At 41.8% G+C, this 21,608-nt stretch overlaps 1 protein-coding gene across 9 annotated transcripts in view; it reads left to right on the top strand.

Moving 5' to 3' along the window:
* The window catches only part of AHI1 (Abelson helper integration site 1), a 184,473-nt gene that overhangs the window by 112,061 nt on the left and 50,804 nt on the right, over positions 1-21,608 (top strand). For all 9 annotated transcript variants that reach the window (XM_053288476.1, XM_053288440.1, XM_053288454.1 and 6 more), the window contains one exon: positions 2,820-2,937. In XM_053288476.1, the coding sequence (XP_053144451.1) occupies positions 2,820-2,937 (118 nt within the window). The remainder of the gene's footprint in view (positions 1-2,819; positions 2,938-21,608) is intronic.

The following is a 21,608-nucleotide window of genomic DNA, read 5'->3' as shown; positions in this document are numbered from 1 at the left end:
GTCTCCTGCAGCTTGTGTGCATTGGCTCTCCAGTTGTGGCACTGGTGCATCCGTCACAGAATATACCCTCTTGCGGCCCACATCAAAGGCCTAGACAACGGCTTAGCAGACAGTCTCAGCTGTGTGTTCCTACGGGACACTCACCACGAATGGGAAATCCACCCCAAGTATGTCGACCCGCTTTTCCGCCGGTGGCTGCGCCCGTCTGTAGACTTGTTTGCAACCTTGAAGAACAGGAAATGTGCTCGCTTCTGCTCCAGGGCAGGTCACGACCCGCAGTCTCTGGGGGATGCCTTTCAGCTGGACTGGATGTTGGAGACGCCGTACATGTTTCCTCCTCAGCCCCTGATCTCCAGAGTGGTGGCTCGGCTCTTAGCATGCCCAATTCCCTGTATCCTCGTGACACCATGGTGGCCGAGACAACCGTGGTTTCCACAGGTACGCAGACTGTCCAGAAATCTTTTCCATCGTTTCCTGCCAGAACCAGATGTTCTGTCACAGGACAACGGCCTCATCCTTCACCCGGATGTTCACACTCTCCGTTTAACCACTTGGTGGATAGGCTTTTAGATGACATTTTATTAAATCAAAGGAAGTTATCCACGAGACGTAATTATCACAAGAAATGGCTTCGCTTTAAGGCCCACGCAAAATCCCACGGTTATTTGCCGAAGCGGGCTTCCATCCGTCAGGTGCTCCTTTACCTATCCTCTCTGAAATCTCAAGGGTTGGCTAATGTTTCCATAAAAGTCCATCTGGCCGCTCTCTCGTCCCTACACCCGGGGTGTGACGGTAAGACACTCTTCTCACATCCCCTCAGCAAAGCCTTCTTGAAGGGCCTCTCCAATGTCTACCCTCCTGTAAAATCACCAGTGGAGCCTTGGAGCCTATCATTAGTACTTTCATCACTGACTCAAAATCCCTTCGAGCCTATGGCCACGGCATCTTTAAAATTGGTCTCCTTAAAAACCGCATTCCTAGTCGCGATCACAACAGCACGTCGTGTGAGCGAACTTACAGCCCTAAGAATAGATTCTCCATACACTCAATTCCATGAGGACAAAGTCTGTATGCGACTAGATCCCTACTTTCTGCCGAAAGTGGTATCAGATTTTCATTTGAACCAAGATATTATTCTACCTACCTTTTTCAGGAACCCGCAATTGGCCTTGGAAAGATCCATGCACTCCCTAGACGTCCGTAGGGCTCTCCTGTTCTATATATCACGTACAAAAGACTTCAGAGCCACTACGTGCCTTTTTGTGGCCTACAGCAGCTCTACCAAGGGCTTGCCGCTGTCTCGACAAAGATTGTCCAGGTGGCTGGTTAACCTCATCCTTCTCACTTATGAGTTGCAGCACAAGACACCTCCGAAAGCCATCAAGGCCCATTCCACGCGGGCCTACGCTTCGTCGGTGGCACACCTCTCGGGAATTGGCTTCTTGGACATATGCAAAGCAGTTACATGGTCTTCCAATCTCCCGTTTGTCAAACATTACGCCATAGATGTGCGCTCTGCTGCAGAGGCTAGCTTCGGGAGAAGTGTCCTTAAAAGGGTGTTACAATAGCACTACTGCATCCTCCTCCATGGGGAGCTCGCTAAACACCCACTCTTATGGCTGTCGATGGATCTCGATCCAGATAAACAGGTTGCTTACCTGTAACTGATGATCTGGTAGAGATCCGTTGACACCCATAAGACCCTCCTGTCCTACCCCTCTGCAGTAGTGTCGCTCCGCTATGTGCGTGACGTACTTGCTGTTGCCCTTGGATCCATCATATATGACTCACCTATTTATGGGATGATCGTCCTCCACGGCGGTCATCCAAAGAACTGAGGAACATGGCGCCCAGCCCGCTCTTAAATAGCATGCTCTGTGTGGGGGCGGGGCTTGGATGCCTCGACAAGCTGAGGCATGGCTACCGCGGGGATTCCTGCGCAGGTGCAGAACCCACTCTTATGGGTGTCGACGGATCTCTACCAGATCATCAGTTACAGGTAAGCAACCTGTTTTTAGTTGTAAGGAAACTTAGAGCAACTTTCTTACCAGGTTTCCTGGTAAGAAAACTGGCCAAAATTTCCTAAGTTATGATTACTTCCAACAGCTTATGCTGAGGGTATCACATATGCAGAAATGGATTAAAAAAAAATCCAGGGTTCCTGGTATTTTCCTACCAAACATAAGCTTCATGTTTATTTATATACACTTTTACATAGGGAAACAAATTCATCTACATGTGCAACCATGCAGTGGGTGTGAAGAAGCCTACATAGGCTCTCATTTATTATGAATAAAAACCAAATCCTTTACAAGAAAACGAATAACACTGAGAGAAAAGAAATTAAAATAGTTCAAGGAACATCTTAAACCTAATTGAAATTATGTCAGCAAAGCAATTTTATCCACTTAAAAAAACAGATAAATGTTTGTACACAATAGCTGGTGGGGGCGGGGGGAGACATTTTATTACCTTGCAGCTTGGAGGCCACAATGTTGACTTAACAATTAAAACAAAAAGGGTACCGAAAGGAAGTCTTTCAAAGGTTTCTTTAGAAAACAGGATGGAGTTAATTATCTTATACTATATCTGCTTTTCAAGTATTTTTTAATATTTCCTTTATATCTTTAAAAAAATCAAACTATTTAAAGTTTTTCTCTTGCTTTCAAGATGAATCTCCTTCTGCATTGATTTAATAATCATTCTTCTATATGTGGATTCTTAATCATTCTTCTATATTTATAGAAGAATAATCATTCTTCTATATTTTGTCCCATGTATCTCAGTCAGGAACTTACAATGTGGCTTTCCTTTTGTAGGCTAGTTCCAGTCCCTTGCTTCCTAGTCCATCTCTGCTTTCACCACACTCCAAATTAAGACTGGCAAACACACTGGGTGAACCACGGATTCCTCTGTATCCTCTTCCTGCTCATAGCGGTAACTGATTTATTTGATTTCTGTCACATATTTGTTTTATTTCTGTGGTACGTTAGATTAGCTTACTCTGAGAACATCATGGGGATGGCCAGGATCCTTAAAGCAATATGAAATAGACACAAACACACACACACTTTATCATTCTTGCTGTTTCAAGTGTTGCAAAGTTGTGGCTCCAGATTTTTGTAATACAGCTCTTATGTCTGTAGTATATGTGCATAACTACATGTTAAAAACATATAGAAACACAATAATTGAGCAGCTATCTCTTTAAATGCATATTTATAGGAGAAAATTAAGCGTTAAAACTGTCTATAAGGAGAGAATTCAGGTTTGTTTTTTTTAAATTAAGAATTGCATACACAGTGTAAGAGAGTTATGCAAGCAACCCTTGTTGCCACTGCAGCCCCTTGAGCCTGCTGAAAAGATGTTGCTGAGAGTCAAGGGTCCTTCAGCAACTACTTGGACTGCATCACAGGGGGAGAGCCTGTAAATTGCACAGAGGGCACCTTCCACAAATTGAGCTTCCCTCAGTGTCAGGCTCTCCCCACTCCCTCTGTAGCCACTTGTGATGTAGCCCACATAGTTGCCGAGGATCCTTCAAACCGCAGCAACCATGGGGCTAGCAGCAGAGTTTGTGCTCTCCTTTTCTGCTTGCATCACTGTGTATGTGAGCCACTAGACAAACACATCTAAAAGCCACTATCTCTAGTTTCTGCTTCTTTGTCACACTGAACGCAGAGTGCGGCTTTGCTGGTGGAGCAGTTTCAGAATAGCTCTGCTGAGTTTGCTGGGAAAAGGGACTGCATTGTAGGGTACAGTGACACAATCCATGGCATATGAACATAAAAAGAGAGAGAGAGCATTCTTTAATTGCAGTCTGTTTACTTTCTCCTACATCAGTCAGTGGCTACCACTGGCTTTTATGGGACAAAGTAAATGATTCTGCTAGGGCTGAGCTGAAAGTTATTTGGTAAGGACTTTGGACTTAAATTTGAGGGGTAAAAGCGGGGCCGGTTTGCAAAGGTGTGGGGGGGATGAACATCATTAAAAACCTTTCAGGGTTTTTAATTAGTTTTAATTGTTTTAATGCTAACTGTGTTTTCAGGGTTTAATTTTTCTGATCGTTTAATTGTTTTTTAAGATGTTTTAATTGTTAATTGGTGTTTATATTTGTATTTCTGTTTTAATTGCTGTTGGTTTTAATGGTTTCTGTTTTAATTGTAAACTGCCCTGAGCCATTTTGGAAGGGCGGTATAAAAATCCGATCAATCAATCAATCAATCAATAACCACTACAGCAGCTATTAACTGGCAGTTTCCATTTGTTTCCCAGAAACCCATATTGGAAAGGTGATAGCTCCACACATAGTGTGATACTGGAACCTTTTGTGTTAAAAAAAATAAATGGCAGGTTGTACTGAATTCCTATAACTGAACCACCAATGCGAACTGAATTTTGCTCCCATATCTGAATTTACCCTGATACTCCCAAAATCTCCCTGCCCCGCCCCCACACCCTTTCAGCCTGCAGATGGGGTCATGGAATGGAAGAGGGTTGTATCAGGCCAGCTCTAGCTTCAATCCATCTTATTTATTTATTATTTCTCTGTGTAAACCGCCCTCAGCCATTTTTGGAAGGGCAGTATAGAAATAGAATAAATACATAAATAAATAAATAAAAGCAGCCATCTACTAAGGGTAGCAAAACCTGTTCCATCAGATGCTTCGGTCGTCAGGAGTACCTGATGATGTTTCTGTGTGCATGCCCATAATCTTTTGTAGGTAGCTGAGTGTTAACCATTCACAAATGCTGCCCTTGGCTTTGAGGAGAGAAGAGAAGAAACAAACAAAGGCTGGCAGCTTCCATGTTGCAGCTGAGGTGGTCCCTCCTACCCCAACCGCAACCACAGAGTGATAAGAGACCATCTTGCTCTGAGGGGAGGAGACAAGAGACAGATGAAGGGATTCAGGGATTGGTAACTTGTTGAAGGACAGGAAACAGGGAATAAATGGACAATTTTCACAGTGGAGGAAAGTAAGAAGTGGGCTCCTCCAGGGACCTGAACTGGAACCAGTGCTCTTTAATCTATATTCATAAATGGTCTAGAAATTGGAGTAAGCAGTGAGGTGGCCAATGTGCAGATGACACTAAACTATTTAGAGTAGTGAAATCCAAAACAGATTCTGAGGAGCTCCAAAAGGATCTCTCCAAACAGGGTGAGTGGGCAACAAAATGACAAATGTGTTTCAGTGTACGTAAGTGCAAAGTGATGCACACTAGGGCAAAAATCCCCAACTTCACATATACACTTATGGGATCTGAGCTGTTAGTGTCTGACCGGGAGAGAGATTTGGGGGTTGTGGTGGATAGCTTGTTGAAAGAGTTGACTCTGTGTTGCAGCTGTGAACAAGGCAAATTCCATGCTCGGGATCATTTGGAAGGGGATTGAAAATAAAACTGCTAATCTCAGAATGCCCTTATATAGATGCCCTATAGTGCAGCCACATTTGGAGTACTGTGCACCATTCTGGTCACTGTATCTCAAAAGAGACATTGCAGAACTGGAAAAGGTTCAGAAAAGGGCAACTTTGGAATATGCTTTCTAACAAAATTGGAGTCTCCCCATCGCTGAATGTTTTTAAGAAGGATGTGGAAACATACTTGTTTAGTCCGGCTTTTAGTTTATAGTTTTAATGTTTTGAGTTTTTAGAGTTTTTATCTGTATTTTAAATTGTTTTAATTGTATTAGTGTTTTAATTGTTCTGTTTTTAGATTTGAACTGCCCACAGGGGAGATTCTCAAACGGAGCAGTATAAAAATATGCTAAACAAACAAACAAAGATGATCAGGGGCCTAAAGCACCTTTCTTATGAGGCAAGGCTAAACATCTGGGGCTTTTAGTTCAGGCAACTAAGGGGAACATGATAGTTCAGGCAACTAAGGGGAACATGATAGAGGTCTATAAAATTATGCATGGTATGGCAAGTAGACAGATAAACATTTTCTCCCTCTTTCACAACACTAGAACCAGGGATAATCCCATGAAACTGATGGCCAGGAAATTTCAGACTGACAAACAGAAGGACTTTTTCATACAGCACATAAATTAACCTATAGAATTCTCTGCCATGGGATGTGCTGATGGTCCCCAGCTTGGATGGTTGTAAAAGGGGCATAGACAAATTCATGGAGGACAGGTCCATTGCTGACTATTAGTCTGGTGGCTGTAGGCTATCTCCAGGTTCAGAGGCAGGCTGCCTCTGAATACCAGTTGCAGGGGAGCAACAGCAGGAGAGGGGAATGCCTTCATCTTATGTTTGTGGGCTTCCCTGAGGCATCTGGTGGGCCACTGTGTGAAACTGGATGTTGGATTAGATGGGCCTTGGACCTGATGCAGCTGTTCTTATGTTCTTATAATGCTAGGGAGCTGCCAACATCTAGCTCCTCTTTTCCCGCTGAGGTGACTCTCTCCCTTCCCAAATGCCACCACAGAGCAACCAAGGACCACCTTGCTCTAAAGGGAGGAGAGAAGAAACAGACATCGCCTGGGGTCTGCCACCATCCAGCCCCCATGTTTAAGATGAGGTGGCCCCTCCCTCCCCAACTGTCATCAGAGCAAGTAGTATGGGTCACGCTGCAGAATTTCATGAATAATCTATAGGAAAACTGCAGAACCTATATAACCACACTGCCTCTTTCTCTGATGGGAGAAGAGAAGAAAGAAGTGACAAAGCCTAAAGGGCCCAACATATAAATCTAAACATGTTGTTTGATGTATGGCTCCTTATTGATTTTATGTAAACTGCTTTGGGAGGTTCGCCTGAAATAAATAAATACCATAAATGAATGGTATTTATTTATAAACACCATAAATACCTTATAAATACCATAAATAAATAATCCCTTCTGATAATTACTCTGATGTTCCCTTCCAAAAGAAAGGTGCATATAGTTATGCAACGGTCTCCTATAAGCAACAGCCTCCCATAAGCCTACATGGTTAACCATGCAGAATATCAATAATTTATGAGGTCATCTCACGACCAACCCTATCTGGGCATGGCAGCACTAGCCCGGGAAGGGCTGGTTGTGAGAACCACTGGGATCGGAACTGATCCTGGCACATTTCCGCCGGATAGCCCAAGTTTTGCACCTGGGCTAAAGTGAGGCAGAAGAGCACGGACATGCCCTCCTACCTCACTGCCCGGTCATATGAAAGCTTGGGCTTCTGGTTGTATGAACAACCTTTATATCTCTCCAACTGAGGGTGACATTTTGTTCTGCATGTTTAAGATGCAGCCAAATAAAGCATTATTGGCAGCAGCTCAATTTCAAGCAATAGCCCCCTTCATGTATTACACCTGTGTATTCATGTGGCTGTAATCCCATTATTGGCAAGACTATGTAACAGCACCTTTTAAAAGCGTAATACATTCTTTAAGTTGGGGAAACGAGGCTTATGGAATATAAACAATAACTCAAAAATATACTTTTAATTGATCTTTCAAACACACAACTTGAATTCAAGATTTCAGAAAAAGCACTGTAAATTATCACGGAGTACATAGTTTCATAGATTTTCCCATGAGAAAATCTCTTAAGATTTAGGTGACACTAGACTGCATTGTTATCATCCTTGTGCCTTATAAAAGTTGTTTTTATAGAGACGTGGGAAAAATTCATTCATTTTGCACATCTTTCACCATCAACTGTAAACTGTGACAACAGGAATCTGTGCTATATAGACTCATCTCCTTAGTCTTGATTTGCCATTACTAAATTTTACGGCAGGAATAAGCCGGTGAAGTGTTCATTGTTGCCTCCTTTATGTGCAGAGTTTTTGTTTTTCGAGAAGTAAGGGATTTCTGTGATGCTTTTTGAAATTAATGTTTGATTTATATAATTTGTTATTTATTCTGGGTTTCTTAATTTTTAGCCTACTTATGAAAAATAAGTATTTATTTCATAAAATACTTATTTATCATAAAATACTTATTTATCATAAAATACTTATGAAATAAGTATTCTGTGTGTGTGTGTGTGTGTGTGTGTGTGTGTGTGTGTGTGTGTCCTGTCCATCCATGTATATGCCCCCCACATCAACTTTGCAATGCCTGGACCAATATGAACCAAATCAGGTACAGTTGTAGGGACACATAGGGACACCTCAATGGCATAGTTTGTGATGATGTCATCCAACCCAGTTCAAGATGGCAGACACATAAACGTTTGAGGCACAAGTCGGCTAACTTGTGGACTGCCTAACTGATTTGAACCAAATCTGCTACATCTGTAGGGACGCATAGGGATGGCTCAGTGCCATAGTTTGTGATGGGGGGACAATGAGTCGGTGGGAAAGAGAGGCCACACAGAGCGGAGCAGCTGCAGTACTGCAAGCAGCTGCTCAGATGCTTGCACGGCGCATTCTGGGTCCATGTAGGACCCAGCGTGAGCTTTCCTCCTCCTGCCAGCACTTTGCTGCTTGCCCTCCTGGTGCTTGTGTGTGCGCGCACGAGAAGCAGAGGTTTGTAGAAGGTCCTGATCATCTATAGGGAGGCAGGTAGGAGTCTGCCTTCCCTCCAGCCTTCCCCAGCGCAAGGGTAAGTGGCCGTGTGAATGACCTTTCAATGTTTTTAATTTTCAGTTGAGCAGCCAGTCATCAACTGGCTCCTAAAATTTAGGAAAATCCATGTGATATATGTGCATATATGGACCAGGCCAGGATTTTAGCTTTACCAGGAGGTAGTTGTCCCCTGTTTCTATTATATAATAGGTAAAGTTGTCATTGGTGAGCGGGGGTGGGGTGGGTGGGACGCGGTGGATACCTGTGCAGCCCTCAGGTTCATATGCTTGTCAACAAACAGGGCTTTTGTGGGGAGCGGAGAGAACTGAAAATAGCTTCCCAATCTGTGTCCCCTCATGCTGCGAGGCAAAGCTAAAGTGCAGCTAGTCTGCTGGCTCCCTGTGAGGGTGGAGTGCTTGCTCTGCTCTTGTAAGACTGGGGAGAATGTGGGCTAGTGTTTCCCAAAACTGAGGCCTCTGGCACTTTGGATACATGCAGATAACACTGGTAGGCTGGGCGGGGTGCATGCATCACATTTCGAGTGCATTGTTAGAATACATTGCAGGTCATCAGAAGGATGGGATTCACATGGGACCTGAACCTCTGGAAAAGGAGGGTTGGCAAAAAAATAAAAAGAAATCAAAAACCTTTAGAGACCTCTGATCCTCCTATAATCATGTATTTATTGCGTAAGAACAAGATTCAAGGCGTAATGCAATTTGTGCACAAATTACATATAATCCATTCTGGATGCACTAAATTCTTGATGGCACTGGATGGAATACCAGCTCTTTTTAACTAGGTTAGGAACATGATGATTCTTGTATCTAAAGCAAAGTTGAGACCAATTAGATCCTTCATTCTTTGAACACAGCTGATATTCAAAAGGGGCTTTCCATCTAAAGAAAGTAAAAGCAGCAGCAAAGGGCTGTATTTTCGTTACCTCTGATGATCCTAAGAATTTCAATTAAACACTTCATTACATTTTAAATACTTAAAAAACAAATGCTGCATCAAGCGTACAGTAAAATCAAGAGACCCTCGGTTTGAGGAATATAAATGCACGTTGTCCATTTGGCCCTGTTTTGCAGCCAGTGCCTGGAGATAAGGGACAGGAAGGCCAGAGCTGGAGTTGCTTAAGGAAAGAAACAGAGGAGGCAATGCATTGTGATAGAAGGAAAGGGGCATGTAGGGAAGGGTGGCCAGAGGAAACAGTGGAGCCCAGAAAAGCAGATAGCAGCAGGTCAGGCCAAGTAAAGCAAGAGATCAAAAGAATGAGAGTCTGAGAATGGTCCACATGAACGGGGGAAGAAATGGGGGGTGGCAATTGACTGCCCTCAGTCTTAGGTTTCTTATCAAGTCACAAAAAAACCCAACAGATCTGACAATCATAAGAACAGAAACACACATGGTAAATAAAATATGATATGAAAACTGTACTTGAATCAATGAATCATATAAATGATAATAAATAATCATATATGAGAACACCAAAAGATCTTGGAATTCAGAAGGAGGTTCCAACCTTGAATTGGCATGTTAAGGAATGCCAAAGGACAGATAGTAACTGATTCAGAGAAGATCAAACGGAGATGGAAGGAGTATACTGAAAATTTGTACAGCAGGGAAGTCAACATCCAAGATACTCTAGAAAATATTCCCTACTTGCAAGAACCTCTAGTACGGGAAGGTGAAGTTAGATCAGCACTCTGGTCATTACCAAGTCAGAAGACTACAGGAATTGATGGAATAGCTACAGAAACATGGCAGGCAACAGAAGAAGAATCAGTCAAGGCTCTAGCCAAACTGTGCCAGCAAATTTGGAGAATGACACTGTGGCCAACAGATTGGAAGAGGTCAATCTACATTCCCATACAAAAGAAAGGAGACTTAACAGATTGTGCAAAGCATTGCACAATATCCTTAATTTCACATGCTAACAAAATAATGCTCAGGATCATCCAAAACAGATTAGAGCCCCATGTGGAAAGGGAAATGCCAGATTTTCAAGCTGGTTTCAGAAAAGGCCGAAGAACAATAGACATTTTTGCTGGTGCATGCTGAATAATTGAGAAAGCCAAAGAATACCAAAAAGAAGTCAATATGTGCTTTATTGACTACAGAAAAGCCTTTGATCATATCGACCATGTCAAGTTGTGGAATGTCCTTGGGGAAATGGGCATCCCAGAACATCTCATTGTTCTCATGAGAAACCTATACACAGGACAGAATGCCAGAGTCGAGACAGAACATAGTGAAACAGACTGGTTCCAGATGGGCAAAGGAGTAAGACAAGGCTTTATACTTTCTCCTTCTTTATTCAATGTATATGTTGAACATATACTGAGAGAAGCTGGATTGGAAGAAGATGAGTGTGGTTTTAAAGTTGGAGGAAGAAACATCAACAACCTGCGCTATGCTGATGACGCCACTCTGATAGCTGAGAATGCAGATGATCTGCAAGCTCTAGTAATGAAAGTCAAGGAGCACAGTAAAAAAAATAGTATGACTAAATGTAAAGAAGACTAAACTAATGACAAACCAGCCCCAGGATTGATAATGAAGACATTGAAGTGGTGGATAGCTTCTGCCTTTTAGGATCAATCATCAACAGTAACCGCCCAGAGATGTAAGTTTTGGGCGGTATAAAAATATGTTAAATAAATAAATAAATAAATAAACAGAAGAAGGATCCAGCAGTCAAGAAATACACCACAGACTAGCACTTGGTAGGGTCACAATGAAGGCATTTGAAAGGATATTTAAATGCCGTGACATGTCTATACCTACAAAGATTTGAATCATTTGGACAATGGTTTTTCTCTTGACACTCTATGGATGCAAAAGCTGGACTTTGAAGAAGCAAGGTAGAAAATGTATTGATGCTTTTGAACTTTGGTGCTGGAGAAGACTTTAGAAGATACCACCATCAGTGTTTCCTCTAACCGGGATTCCCAGGTGATATTGACCACAACTCCCATAATCCCCAAGCAAAAGTCATTGCAGCCAGGTATTCTGGGAATTGTAGTCAACAACATCTGAGAATCCCTGTTAGAGGAATCTTGTTATCTTGGGCTGAACATGTCTCCAAAAGCAGGTAAAGGATTGTAAATTAACTGCAGAAATTCTTTCTAGGAATGTGCGAACTGGCTCAAGGTTGAACTGGTTCACCATCAAACTGGGCCGACAAGGCTGGTTCGGGGGTTCTTATGTTAAAAAAGAAAACATTTTAAACACTCACTGCTGGGTCCAGCAGCCTCCAGAGGATGTGGCCGCGGTGGAGGTCTCTTCCATTCCCCCCCCCCACTCTTCCAAGGGTCATTTTGGCCCATTTTCGGGCTGTTCCAGCCCTTTCTCAAGTGGCGGTGGTCATTTTGGATGCCGCTGCACATGAGCCCTGGCCATTTGTGTGGCCGGGTCAGGCAGGCACAAAAGTGAACATGCTTGGTTCGGTTTGTGTCCAGTTCTGACTCTAACCAAACCAGGCAAACCGGTTTTGTGCACACCCCTAATTCTTACCTGGTTTCTCCAAGAGAAAGGCAGATAATGAGAAGCTGCACGGCCCTGTAGCACCCTAACTAAATAAATCAAAACAGAATTTCTTTTCCCATTTTGGGGTGGAGATTAAAGGAAAATGTGTACAATTTAACTAATGGCCTGCCACCAACATGGGTGCTTCCCTCACTGTGAAGTCAGGCCTTAGTAATAATCTGACAGTGCAGGAGGGTGGTACTTGATGGAAACAACTAGATGTGTGAAATTTTACTCATCATCCTTTCACTGGTGCCTGCACTGATACTGTGAATCTCCTGGCCCGCAGTATTCCTTGGCCTAATTTTCAGTGTAATGGGATTGGTGTGTAAGGTTCCACATCAGAAGACAATCAAATCTTTTTTTCTGCTGGGATGAAGAAATAGCTAAACCCATGTCACAGTGTCTACTTCACTGTATGTATGTTTGCTGAGAATGTTCCCATCACTTCAGACTCTGAGGACCTCTGAGGCATTTAAAACAATCAAATTATATCTCTTACATTCATGTCCCTCCCAGCCTTTAGGAGAAATAGCTTGATTAGGTTACAGGTGTGGGTTTGTATGAGTGAGGAGGTATGATCTGCTTTCTATAGAACTTGTGGTGAGAAAGCTAAATTGAATAAATAAAGGCTGTGCCTAGTTTGCCTAAGCAACAGTAGTGTGGGTTGTGTTCCTATTCCACTAGAATTAATATACCTTTTATCTAACCAGCCATGCTAACCACTATATCAGAATATTTTATAATGAAGTATATTTTATAATAAAGTATCTTTTGAGAACATCATAGGATGGAGAAAGGATTGCTTCTTGCAACATTAAAGAAAAGGAAAATCCGGAACTGGGTCCAGAATTTTGCACACATGGAATTTACATCTCCTTTGAGCCTCTCTTGCAATGTTGATGTAAACTTGCAAGTTAAAAAAACTTGTAATTTTAGTGTGGAATAAGAAGGAGATAGAGGTATTCTTAATTCAATGATATATTTTGACCAATGTAGATTTTACATTTGTGCATTGTGTTGCCAGCTGATTTAAACATGAGAGAGACTGACTCCCATTCTGGGATGCTTTCCTCTGTTGCTGTAGTTATTTATAAAATTATTTCTGTTTGCAGTCTTCTACCCAGATAGGGTCCTCAGAGTGGCTAAAAGTCTAAAACAGTAAATGAAACCAGGACCACCACGCTGCAATAGCAGAGAAAAATAAAACCAGAGAGGCAGCAGAGTGAACACAAAATCCTTATCCACTACCTTAAAAATTCAAACAAATCTGTCTTCATGTTTTGTCTGAAAGTGAATGAGCCTTGTAGACCCATTGCTCTCATTCGTAATGAGCCTTGTAGACCCTTCACTCTCATCTGCAAGAGAGCGAACATTTCTGTTTTCACTTTGGAGCAAGCCACAGGTCCATGTTATGTATGGGCTTGGAGAACTATGGTTTGTTCTAATTCTAGTTTATTATTCAAACCAGGATCAAAATTTGTTTGATATGCTGGTTTGCTAACAAGAAACTGTGGGTTGATGAAAGGCTTCTGCTGTGTAAGACAAGGGAGGGGAAGCACAGAAGACTAATGTCTTGTATCTTCAGGCCTTTTTTATGTTTTCTTCTGTTAAATGTTATGCAGCCCAATCTGATCTCTGTTTACTTTGAAGTAGTGCCATTGAATTCAGTGAGACTTACTCTTGAGTAAGTGTGCATAAGCTTGCACTCCAAGTCCCATTGATTTCAACAAGATTTTCAAGTGTGCCTAATTTTTTTTCTCAGTTGTGTTTGTGGACATTCTTAGACAAAGATGAGACCAAAGAATGAAGAAAGATGGCTCCTGAAATTAAAAAAAAAAAAGTAAAAGGATTATGTGGGAGTATCATTACCTAACATGCCTTTAATTTAAAAAATGCTGTTCAAAAGTTGTTGACTCCATTGTGGCTCCTTTAGTCAGTGGGACTACTGTGATGTTAAGTAGATTGCAACCCTGGTAAGCTAATGTTTTCAAACTTTCTCTTTTGACTAGTGTCCTATGCCGTTTCCACATAAAACTTCTGAGAGTCACCCATATGAGTCTATATTTCCTTAGTTAAAGCCAGCCTCCAATAACATTTCCTCATTCTTAGGACTGGTGAGGGCCAGTTCAGTTAAGCATGATTTAGTAGTGCTTGAGGGCAGCTGAGCTAATGCCCAGGAAAATTATTGGATCCTGCTTTAATGACAAGTTGCAAAAGAAGTGAGGCAGAAGCAAAGATCTGATCCATGGTTTGAATCCAGAAATCAGCTGGGAAGTTGCCTAAGTGAAGTGTCTGTTTTATGAATAGAATAATAAAATTGATTGACTTTTTAAAACACAATATCCTCAATGGAATCCTCTCATCACAAAAATGTTTTAACATGTGCTAAAGATAATGTGTGTGTGTCCTTTAATGGCTATTACTCCAATAATGACAGCAGTTTGGCTATCTTGCTTTTAAAAGCTGACTCTCCAGTTTCCTCTAGTTGATTGATAATATGTTAAAAGTAATAATACAAATGTTAGATTAGTAGATGCCTTTTAAAATGTTGGCTTGCTTGATCTGTTTACATTGAAATCAAGACTGCACAGGTTCCTCCATTATGTGTTCTTTTTTCATGTTACTTCTAGGCATGTTAATTAAAATATTTAGCTGGAAAAGTATAGAAATACTGAGTACAATAGCAGCAAAACTTTGAAGATTCCAAGAGTTTTATCAAGAGAACATAACTCATATTTATGTGAAGTTGGTATATGTTAGGATAATTACTGCTGTGCCTTGGGATAAAGGAAGTACTGTCAGCCAAATTATACAAGGGTGTGGATTAAATCAAGCATTACTCTCTACTTGGCATCAGTTGCTCTGGGTTGCAAAATCAAGGTATGACGTAGTAATTTGAAAATAACTTGCCAAAATGTGTTCTTACCTTTTTTTTTAAATTATATGGTAAAGAGGAAAAACAAAATTATACAAAAAATATTGGGAAGAAATTCATCTTACAGAAGACTTTAACAAGAAGTATTAACAAGAACGGATCTTAAAAATAGAACCAGGGTAGATTGAAACCATGATTTAAATTGCCAAGAAAAAAAGACCAATTGATAGCATTGATATAAATCAAGTTTATCAATTTGAAACTGCTGTTTCCTGAATAAACATGTATTCTACCGGATTGCAATAACAATTTAAAACTTTGGCTTGCCTGCTAATTAAAGTGTATATGTAACCTAAGAGGATAACCCAAAACCTTTGGTCATACAAAAAACATGCACTGCAGAATATTACCTGTTTAGAGATAAGGGACAAATGTCTGTTATCTCTCTATGTATACTTACAAGGATGCTAAGTGAAACCACTTACTTGAAAGCTAAATCTGCAATCCTATGCTAATTTGTTTGGAAGGAAGTCCTATTCAACAAAATAGGTGTATCATCTTGAACGAAAAGGTTTGCAGCCTGGATTGGGTCATGAGTTCCCTAGTGGCTGTAGCTTGTTGTGACTTTTACCAACTTCAAGGGGCTACCCACAATTATTTGATAAGAGACATGGCCACTGTCCTTAGTGTCTTGCTGGTTAGATTACTGTAATCTAGCCCTTGAAAAGCAGCCCTTGAAAATGTCTAAAAAATTGACCTCGTACAGAATGCTGATGCCTGATTAGTGATGGGCATTAGATGGTGCAATCATATTACAGTTATTTTAAGACATCTGCATTGGTTGTGAGTTTGTTTCTGGGTTTTGCTGGTTTTGACCTAATACATTCTACATTTTCTGTGCCCTGCTTATCTTTTGGGGCATCTTCCCCCATATTTTGCTCCCTTTCCAAGCACTGAGATCTGCCAGTTAGGTACTCCTCTGGGTTCTCTCCATTCTGGATTAGAGATGTGCAGAACTGGTTTTATCTCTAACCAGGCCAGTTTGAGCAGTTCAATTGTGAACCGCTTCAAACCAATTTGAGCTGGTTCATCAAACCTTATGGCCCAGCCAATCGGTTTGACTGAACCAGCTTGCATACATGCAGTTCAGTCCAAATTTTGTTCAAATTCAGACTGAACTGCCCCAATCTATCCATGCACATCCCTATTCTGGATGCATCTAGGTTATTTTCCATTTGGAACAAGACTGTTTCATTGGTGGCTTCAGAACTCTGGAACGCTCTCTCCTGAGAAGTTTATTTGTCTGTCTTCTCTCACTGTTTTTCAAAATCTAGTGAAGACGTTTTTATTTGTCCAGGCCTTTGGAAATTAGGCATTTTAAGACTGGATCTTGTGTTGCCATTTCTTTTGTTTAAGCTAGATCTGTTTATGCATTTTTAGCAAGATTTTAAATGATGATACTAGTTTTAACCATACTAGTTTTAACCTGTTTTGTAAACTGCTTTGGAATTTATTGAAGCTGAAAACTAGTATGTAAATATAGTAAATAAACTTTTAAAATTGTTAGTGAACTCTGCACCAGCATAATTTTTCCCTGTTGTGCAGACAGAACAAGCCAGATAGCAAGCAAGAGGTGCATTGTGGCATGAATTTGACTCCTACAGTCTTTCTGTAATCCCGTTGCTACAGACAGAAGCTCTCGGGTGCTAATTGTTGCCCTCCCATGTTGATAGGGGTAACTGCCCAAAACTAGGGTATCCTATTTTTCCTCCTTTCCTAAGTGTGCACAGCAGTGAAAGATGAATCTAGAATAAGAGCCACTTCAGTCTTTACATGACTGGATGGATATACTGCTGATCATTTGTTTGATTTAGGATATTGATAGACCACCTTTCTGCCAAAGTATTCAAGGCAACCTATATAGTATAATAATGGCTCACAGTCTAAGACACATAATACAGGACAGAATGGGAGAGAGGAGAAGCATATTTTGGTTCAACTGATGTTTGCTATAGTAAGCACATAAAGGTGCACCAGAGAGATGTGTCCTCCCCGCCCCACCCAAATGCAGAGTCCCATGCATGCTGCCTGGCATGTCCTGGCTCAGCAGCTCCCCTTAAGAACTTTGCCTCCAGTTGCCTAGTTGCCTGCCTTATATAATCTATAAAATTGTATCTAACCTTTGTTTATCACAGATCCCAAGCCTGCCTTCTTACCTAGAGAAAAAGTATGTCTGTCTTTTGTTTTACCCCTTTCCTCTGTCCTAAATCAGGTTATGCTTTTGTGCCAGTTTTTCAGGAAAGGTCCTATGAATTTGCAATTGAGCCTTTTGGTAAGGGTTTGAAGTTCTGCTCTCTGGTTTCTGGGTGCTGCATCTTCTGCTGGACATTTGATTTCTTTCTGATCTATTGTCTTTTCCTATGGAACCTCAACTGCCCTGTGAGATATGATCTATCTATGTATTATATTAGCCCAGGGAAGCATTCAAACCAACTTTATCTTTTTTAATTGAGTGCAATTAATTAATATGGTTGTTTTCATAATAAGTGAACAGTTCACATAATATGCAAATTAGGCTGCCAGGATTTGGGCTCAAGAATATGGAAATCCTAACTCAAGGAAGCCTTTTTTTAAAACTGAAAGTCATAAGTAAGTAAAGTGAATTATGGCTCAGTTTGTAGGCAACTTGTGAAGTCATTAGGGTTCTCGGCATGCTTTTCTGGAAATGAATATCCTTTTCTTTCTGAAAGTGCTAAATCAGTAGGGAAATGGGGCTAATATGCAAACAGTGGCTATTGTGGTCACAGTAAAGACATCAGAAGCAAAGCTGATTTAAATTTTCCAGAGTGTTGCATGTGTGGTTGCTTGGAAGCCTTTTCTCTGAATAATGTGATATGAAAGCATTGCGTATATTCAGCAACTTTTGATTTTAGAAGCTTCCCTTTGTTACACTTGCTTTTAGTTAGTGTGCCATTCACAGAGCAGAATGAGTAATGCAGGAATGGAGAATTTTATATATGCCTTGACTGGTCATTTTATTTGCATTGCAAATTCATGAAGGGATATATAGATTGTTACCATGATACTATAAGTTCAGCCAGAAGGTAAGAATTTAGCTGTAACTAATCCTCCTTAGTAAAATATGTAGGGTGGGAAGAGAATCAAGGATAAGCTACACTAGTTTTACTCAGCATCTGGGGCAGAAGGGCAGGTCTGCCCTCCCTACAGTATATTTCCTGTTCCATGAGGCCACTGGCATCCCAATCCCACCACTGTGTTTTCAAATGATACTGAATGCATACATTGCCATAAACAAACATGGTGGTCAGTCTTGCAGTACCTGTAGCTAATAGAGGCAGCGGAGAAATGGGATAATGGCAATGGAAGGGGAGAAGAGTTGTGAGAAGTGAACTGGAAATGTTTGGTTGGTGTCATAGGAATTCCATATTGAGAAACAGCAATCAAATTAAACTGTCTGCTTAAAGACAGCACCCTCTGCACATCAGCTGACATTTTTGCACCACACATTAACCTTTTATATCCAGATTACAATGCAAGTAAATATGGTGTGACCAGTTCAAACCCAAGAGCAAAACAAAATCCATCTTCCTTTCAGCATATACTTGAATAATTGTACTTGTCGGTTCTCCTTCTACTACTAACTATAAAGTACCCAGAGTTTTTAGACTGGGCAGCATAACAATATAATAATTTATATTATTTATTTTATGTATTTATTATGTTTCTATGTTGCCACATACCAATGCTAATTATTTAGTTTGTTTGTTTGTTTATTATATTTATATACCGCCCTTCCAAAATGGCTCAGGGCAGTTTACAGCACAGTTTACAGCACACCACGGCAGTTTACAGCATGCACACTTGTTGGGAAGAGTCAGTGTATCTGGATGGAATCCCAGTAGGCTCTGCAGCATTTAGACTCATTGGGCAAAGAGACTCACCTGACTGGGGGGGGTGGGGTGGGGTTGAAGCAGCAAGTTTCCAAACCATCCCTGCACACAACATGATTTTACAGAGATCATATTTGTGAGAAAACATGTGGTGACCTTTCCATAAGATTACTAAAGAATCATTAGGTAGGTGTGTCAGATGCTAAATATATTTGATTATAATCTCTAATTAAAATGTTGGCCTTCATTGCTCTTATATTTGATGTAGCAGGTCTTACTTCATTATAGCTGGGAGCTCTACATTCTGTTTTTTGAAAACATCTTTAATTCAGCAACCCAAAGAACCAAGCTCTATGAATGAAATTGCAGATGTGCATATTTGAAGTTGCTTTTTATTTTATTTTATATACTTATTTGGAGATTGTAGACTCTGTTTTTGAGAATTTTTCTTCCAGTATTTTCATCAAAGACTCTAGAATGAAGGGTGAGTCTCATATAATACTGGGGGAGGAGAACTGATCTTGTGGTAAAGTAAAGTGTGCCATCAAGTAAGTGTCGACTCCTGGTGACCACAGAGCCCTGTGGTTTTCTTTGGTAGAATACAGGAGGGGTTTACCATTGCCATCTCCCACGCATTATGAGATGATGCCTTTCAGCACCTTCCTATATCTCTGCTGCCCGATATAGGTGTTTTCCATACTCTGGGAAACATACCAGTGGGGATTTGAACCGGCAACCTCTGGCTTGCTAGTGATATCCCCACTGTGCCATTAGGTGGTAGTAAATATGAATTGTTCCCTTTGCTCAGCAGAGTCCCCCTTGGTTTGCATTTGGATGGTTGACTACATATGAGTGCTGTAAGATAATTCCCCTCAGGGAATGATGTCTTAGCCAGTGGAGGATTAGTGCAGAGGCAGAGGAGGCATCTGCCTACGGTAGCAAAATTTGTGGAACGGCTCCTCAAATTTTGCTGTGCTTCTCTGTTTTGGGGGGTGGTGGCAAGACGAAAGTCCCCCCTCCTTTACTTCATTTTTTAAAAAAGCCATGGCAGCAGCAGCTGTTGCGGGGGGTGACTGGGGGAGGCGAAAGTTCCTCCTTTTTGCCCCTAAAAGATCACCGCTACTGGCGGTGGGATGTAGTGGTGGCTGGTTACGGGGGGGGGGAATGCCCCCTTTTTTTACCTCTAAAAGCCCACATCTGATTGTGGCGAGCTCAGCTCCTTCCTCCTCACCACCTCCTCCCAAGTGAATGCACTCGGGCTGAAGCTCTGCTATAGACTAATGGGCTGCAGTCTATGGCAGAGCCTTAGGCCAAGTGAATTCATTTGGGAGGCGGTGGGGAGGAGGAAGGAGCTGAGCTCACCACAGTCTGTGGCGGGCTTTTAGAGGTAAAAAGAGGGGCACTCTCCCCCTCACCCCCTTCCCTGCAGCCAGCTGCCGCCGCCGCCACACCCCGTCCTGCTGCCAGCATTGGAAATCTTTTAGGGGGCAAAAGAGAGAACTTTTCCCTTGCCTGGACACCCCCCCTCCCACAGCAGCTACTGCTGCTGCTACCGTGGCGTTAAAAAAATTTGAAATAAAAGTGGGGGACTTTATTCTTGACCTCCCTTCCCTGCATTACTGCTACCGCTGCACATTACCTTTTTTTGTAAGGGCGGCAAAAGCCTTTTTGCCTATGGGTGGCAAAAAGGTTAATCTGCCCCAGTCATAGCTCAGTGGAAGAGGGTCCCAAGTTCACTCCTGGCATCTCCAGGTAGGGCTGGGAGAGACTCCTGCCTAAAAATGTGGAGAGCTGCTGCTGCCAGTCAATGTAGAGACAATACTGAGCTAAACAGACCAGTGTTATAAGGCAGCTTCCTATGTCCTTATGATTTTGCTCCATCCTATCCTTGAATTTACCCCTCTAAATCTTCTCTTTCACTTTAACCTAGTACTAGGTGAACTTCCCATTCTTAGTTCTGGCTAAGTTCAGAATAAGCTCACCTAAAACACTGCTCAGCATGTTCTTAAGGTCCAAGGTTCCTGGAAATTATTTCATATTTGCGTTCAGGTTTTTTGCTTTAAAAATATGGTTTTTCAGAATTCCTTGGTCCCTGGTAAGGATCCAGAAGCCCTGAGAAGCTACTTTTCCTAACGGTCATAGGAACATAGGAAACATAGGAAACTGCCATATACTGAGTCAGACCATTGGTCTATCTAGCTCAGTATTGTCTTCACAGACTGGCAGTGGCTTCCCCAAGGTTGCAGGCAGGAACCTCTCTCAGCCCTATCTTGGAGAAGCCAGAGAAGGAACCTGAAACCTTCTGCTCTTCCCAGAGCGGCTCCATCCCCTGAGGGGATTATCTTGCAGTGCTCACACATCAAGTCTCCCATTCAGATGCAACCAGGGCAGACCCTGCTTAGCTATGGGGACAAGTCATGCTTGCTACCACAAGACTAGCTCTCCTCTCTTGGTGCTTAATGATGTAAGCAGCTTAATGATGTAAGCAGCAACAGTCCCCAGTGCCACTGCTGGATACATTTCAGGGGGGAAAGGGAAAGACATAACTGTGGCATTGGGGAGGATTGGGGCCAAATTCTGGTGCTTGTAAGCAGTCCAGAAGTACCAGTCTAGGGAACTTCATACGCCATGCCTCCCAATTCCAAATTTTGGGTACATCATTATTTTCACCTCCTAGCCTCATCCCTGTGCAGACATTGGCTAACAGCCAGACTAACACTTTGTGTGTGTGCTATGGAAAGAGATTATTTTTGCTAATTTCCCCTTCCTTTTGAAGCCCACTCTG

Source organism: Hemicordylus capensis, chromosome 1 (assembly GCF_027244095.1).
Source record: "Hemicordylus capensis ecotype Gifberg chromosome 1, rHemCap1.1.pri, whole genome shotgun sequence".
Taxonomy (NCBI): domain Eukaryota; kingdom Metazoa; phylum Chordata; class Lepidosauria; order Squamata; family Cordylidae; genus Hemicordylus; species Hemicordylus capensis.
Note: the sequence above shows the minus strand (reverse complement) of the source record. Positions and strands in the feature narration are given on the sequence as shown.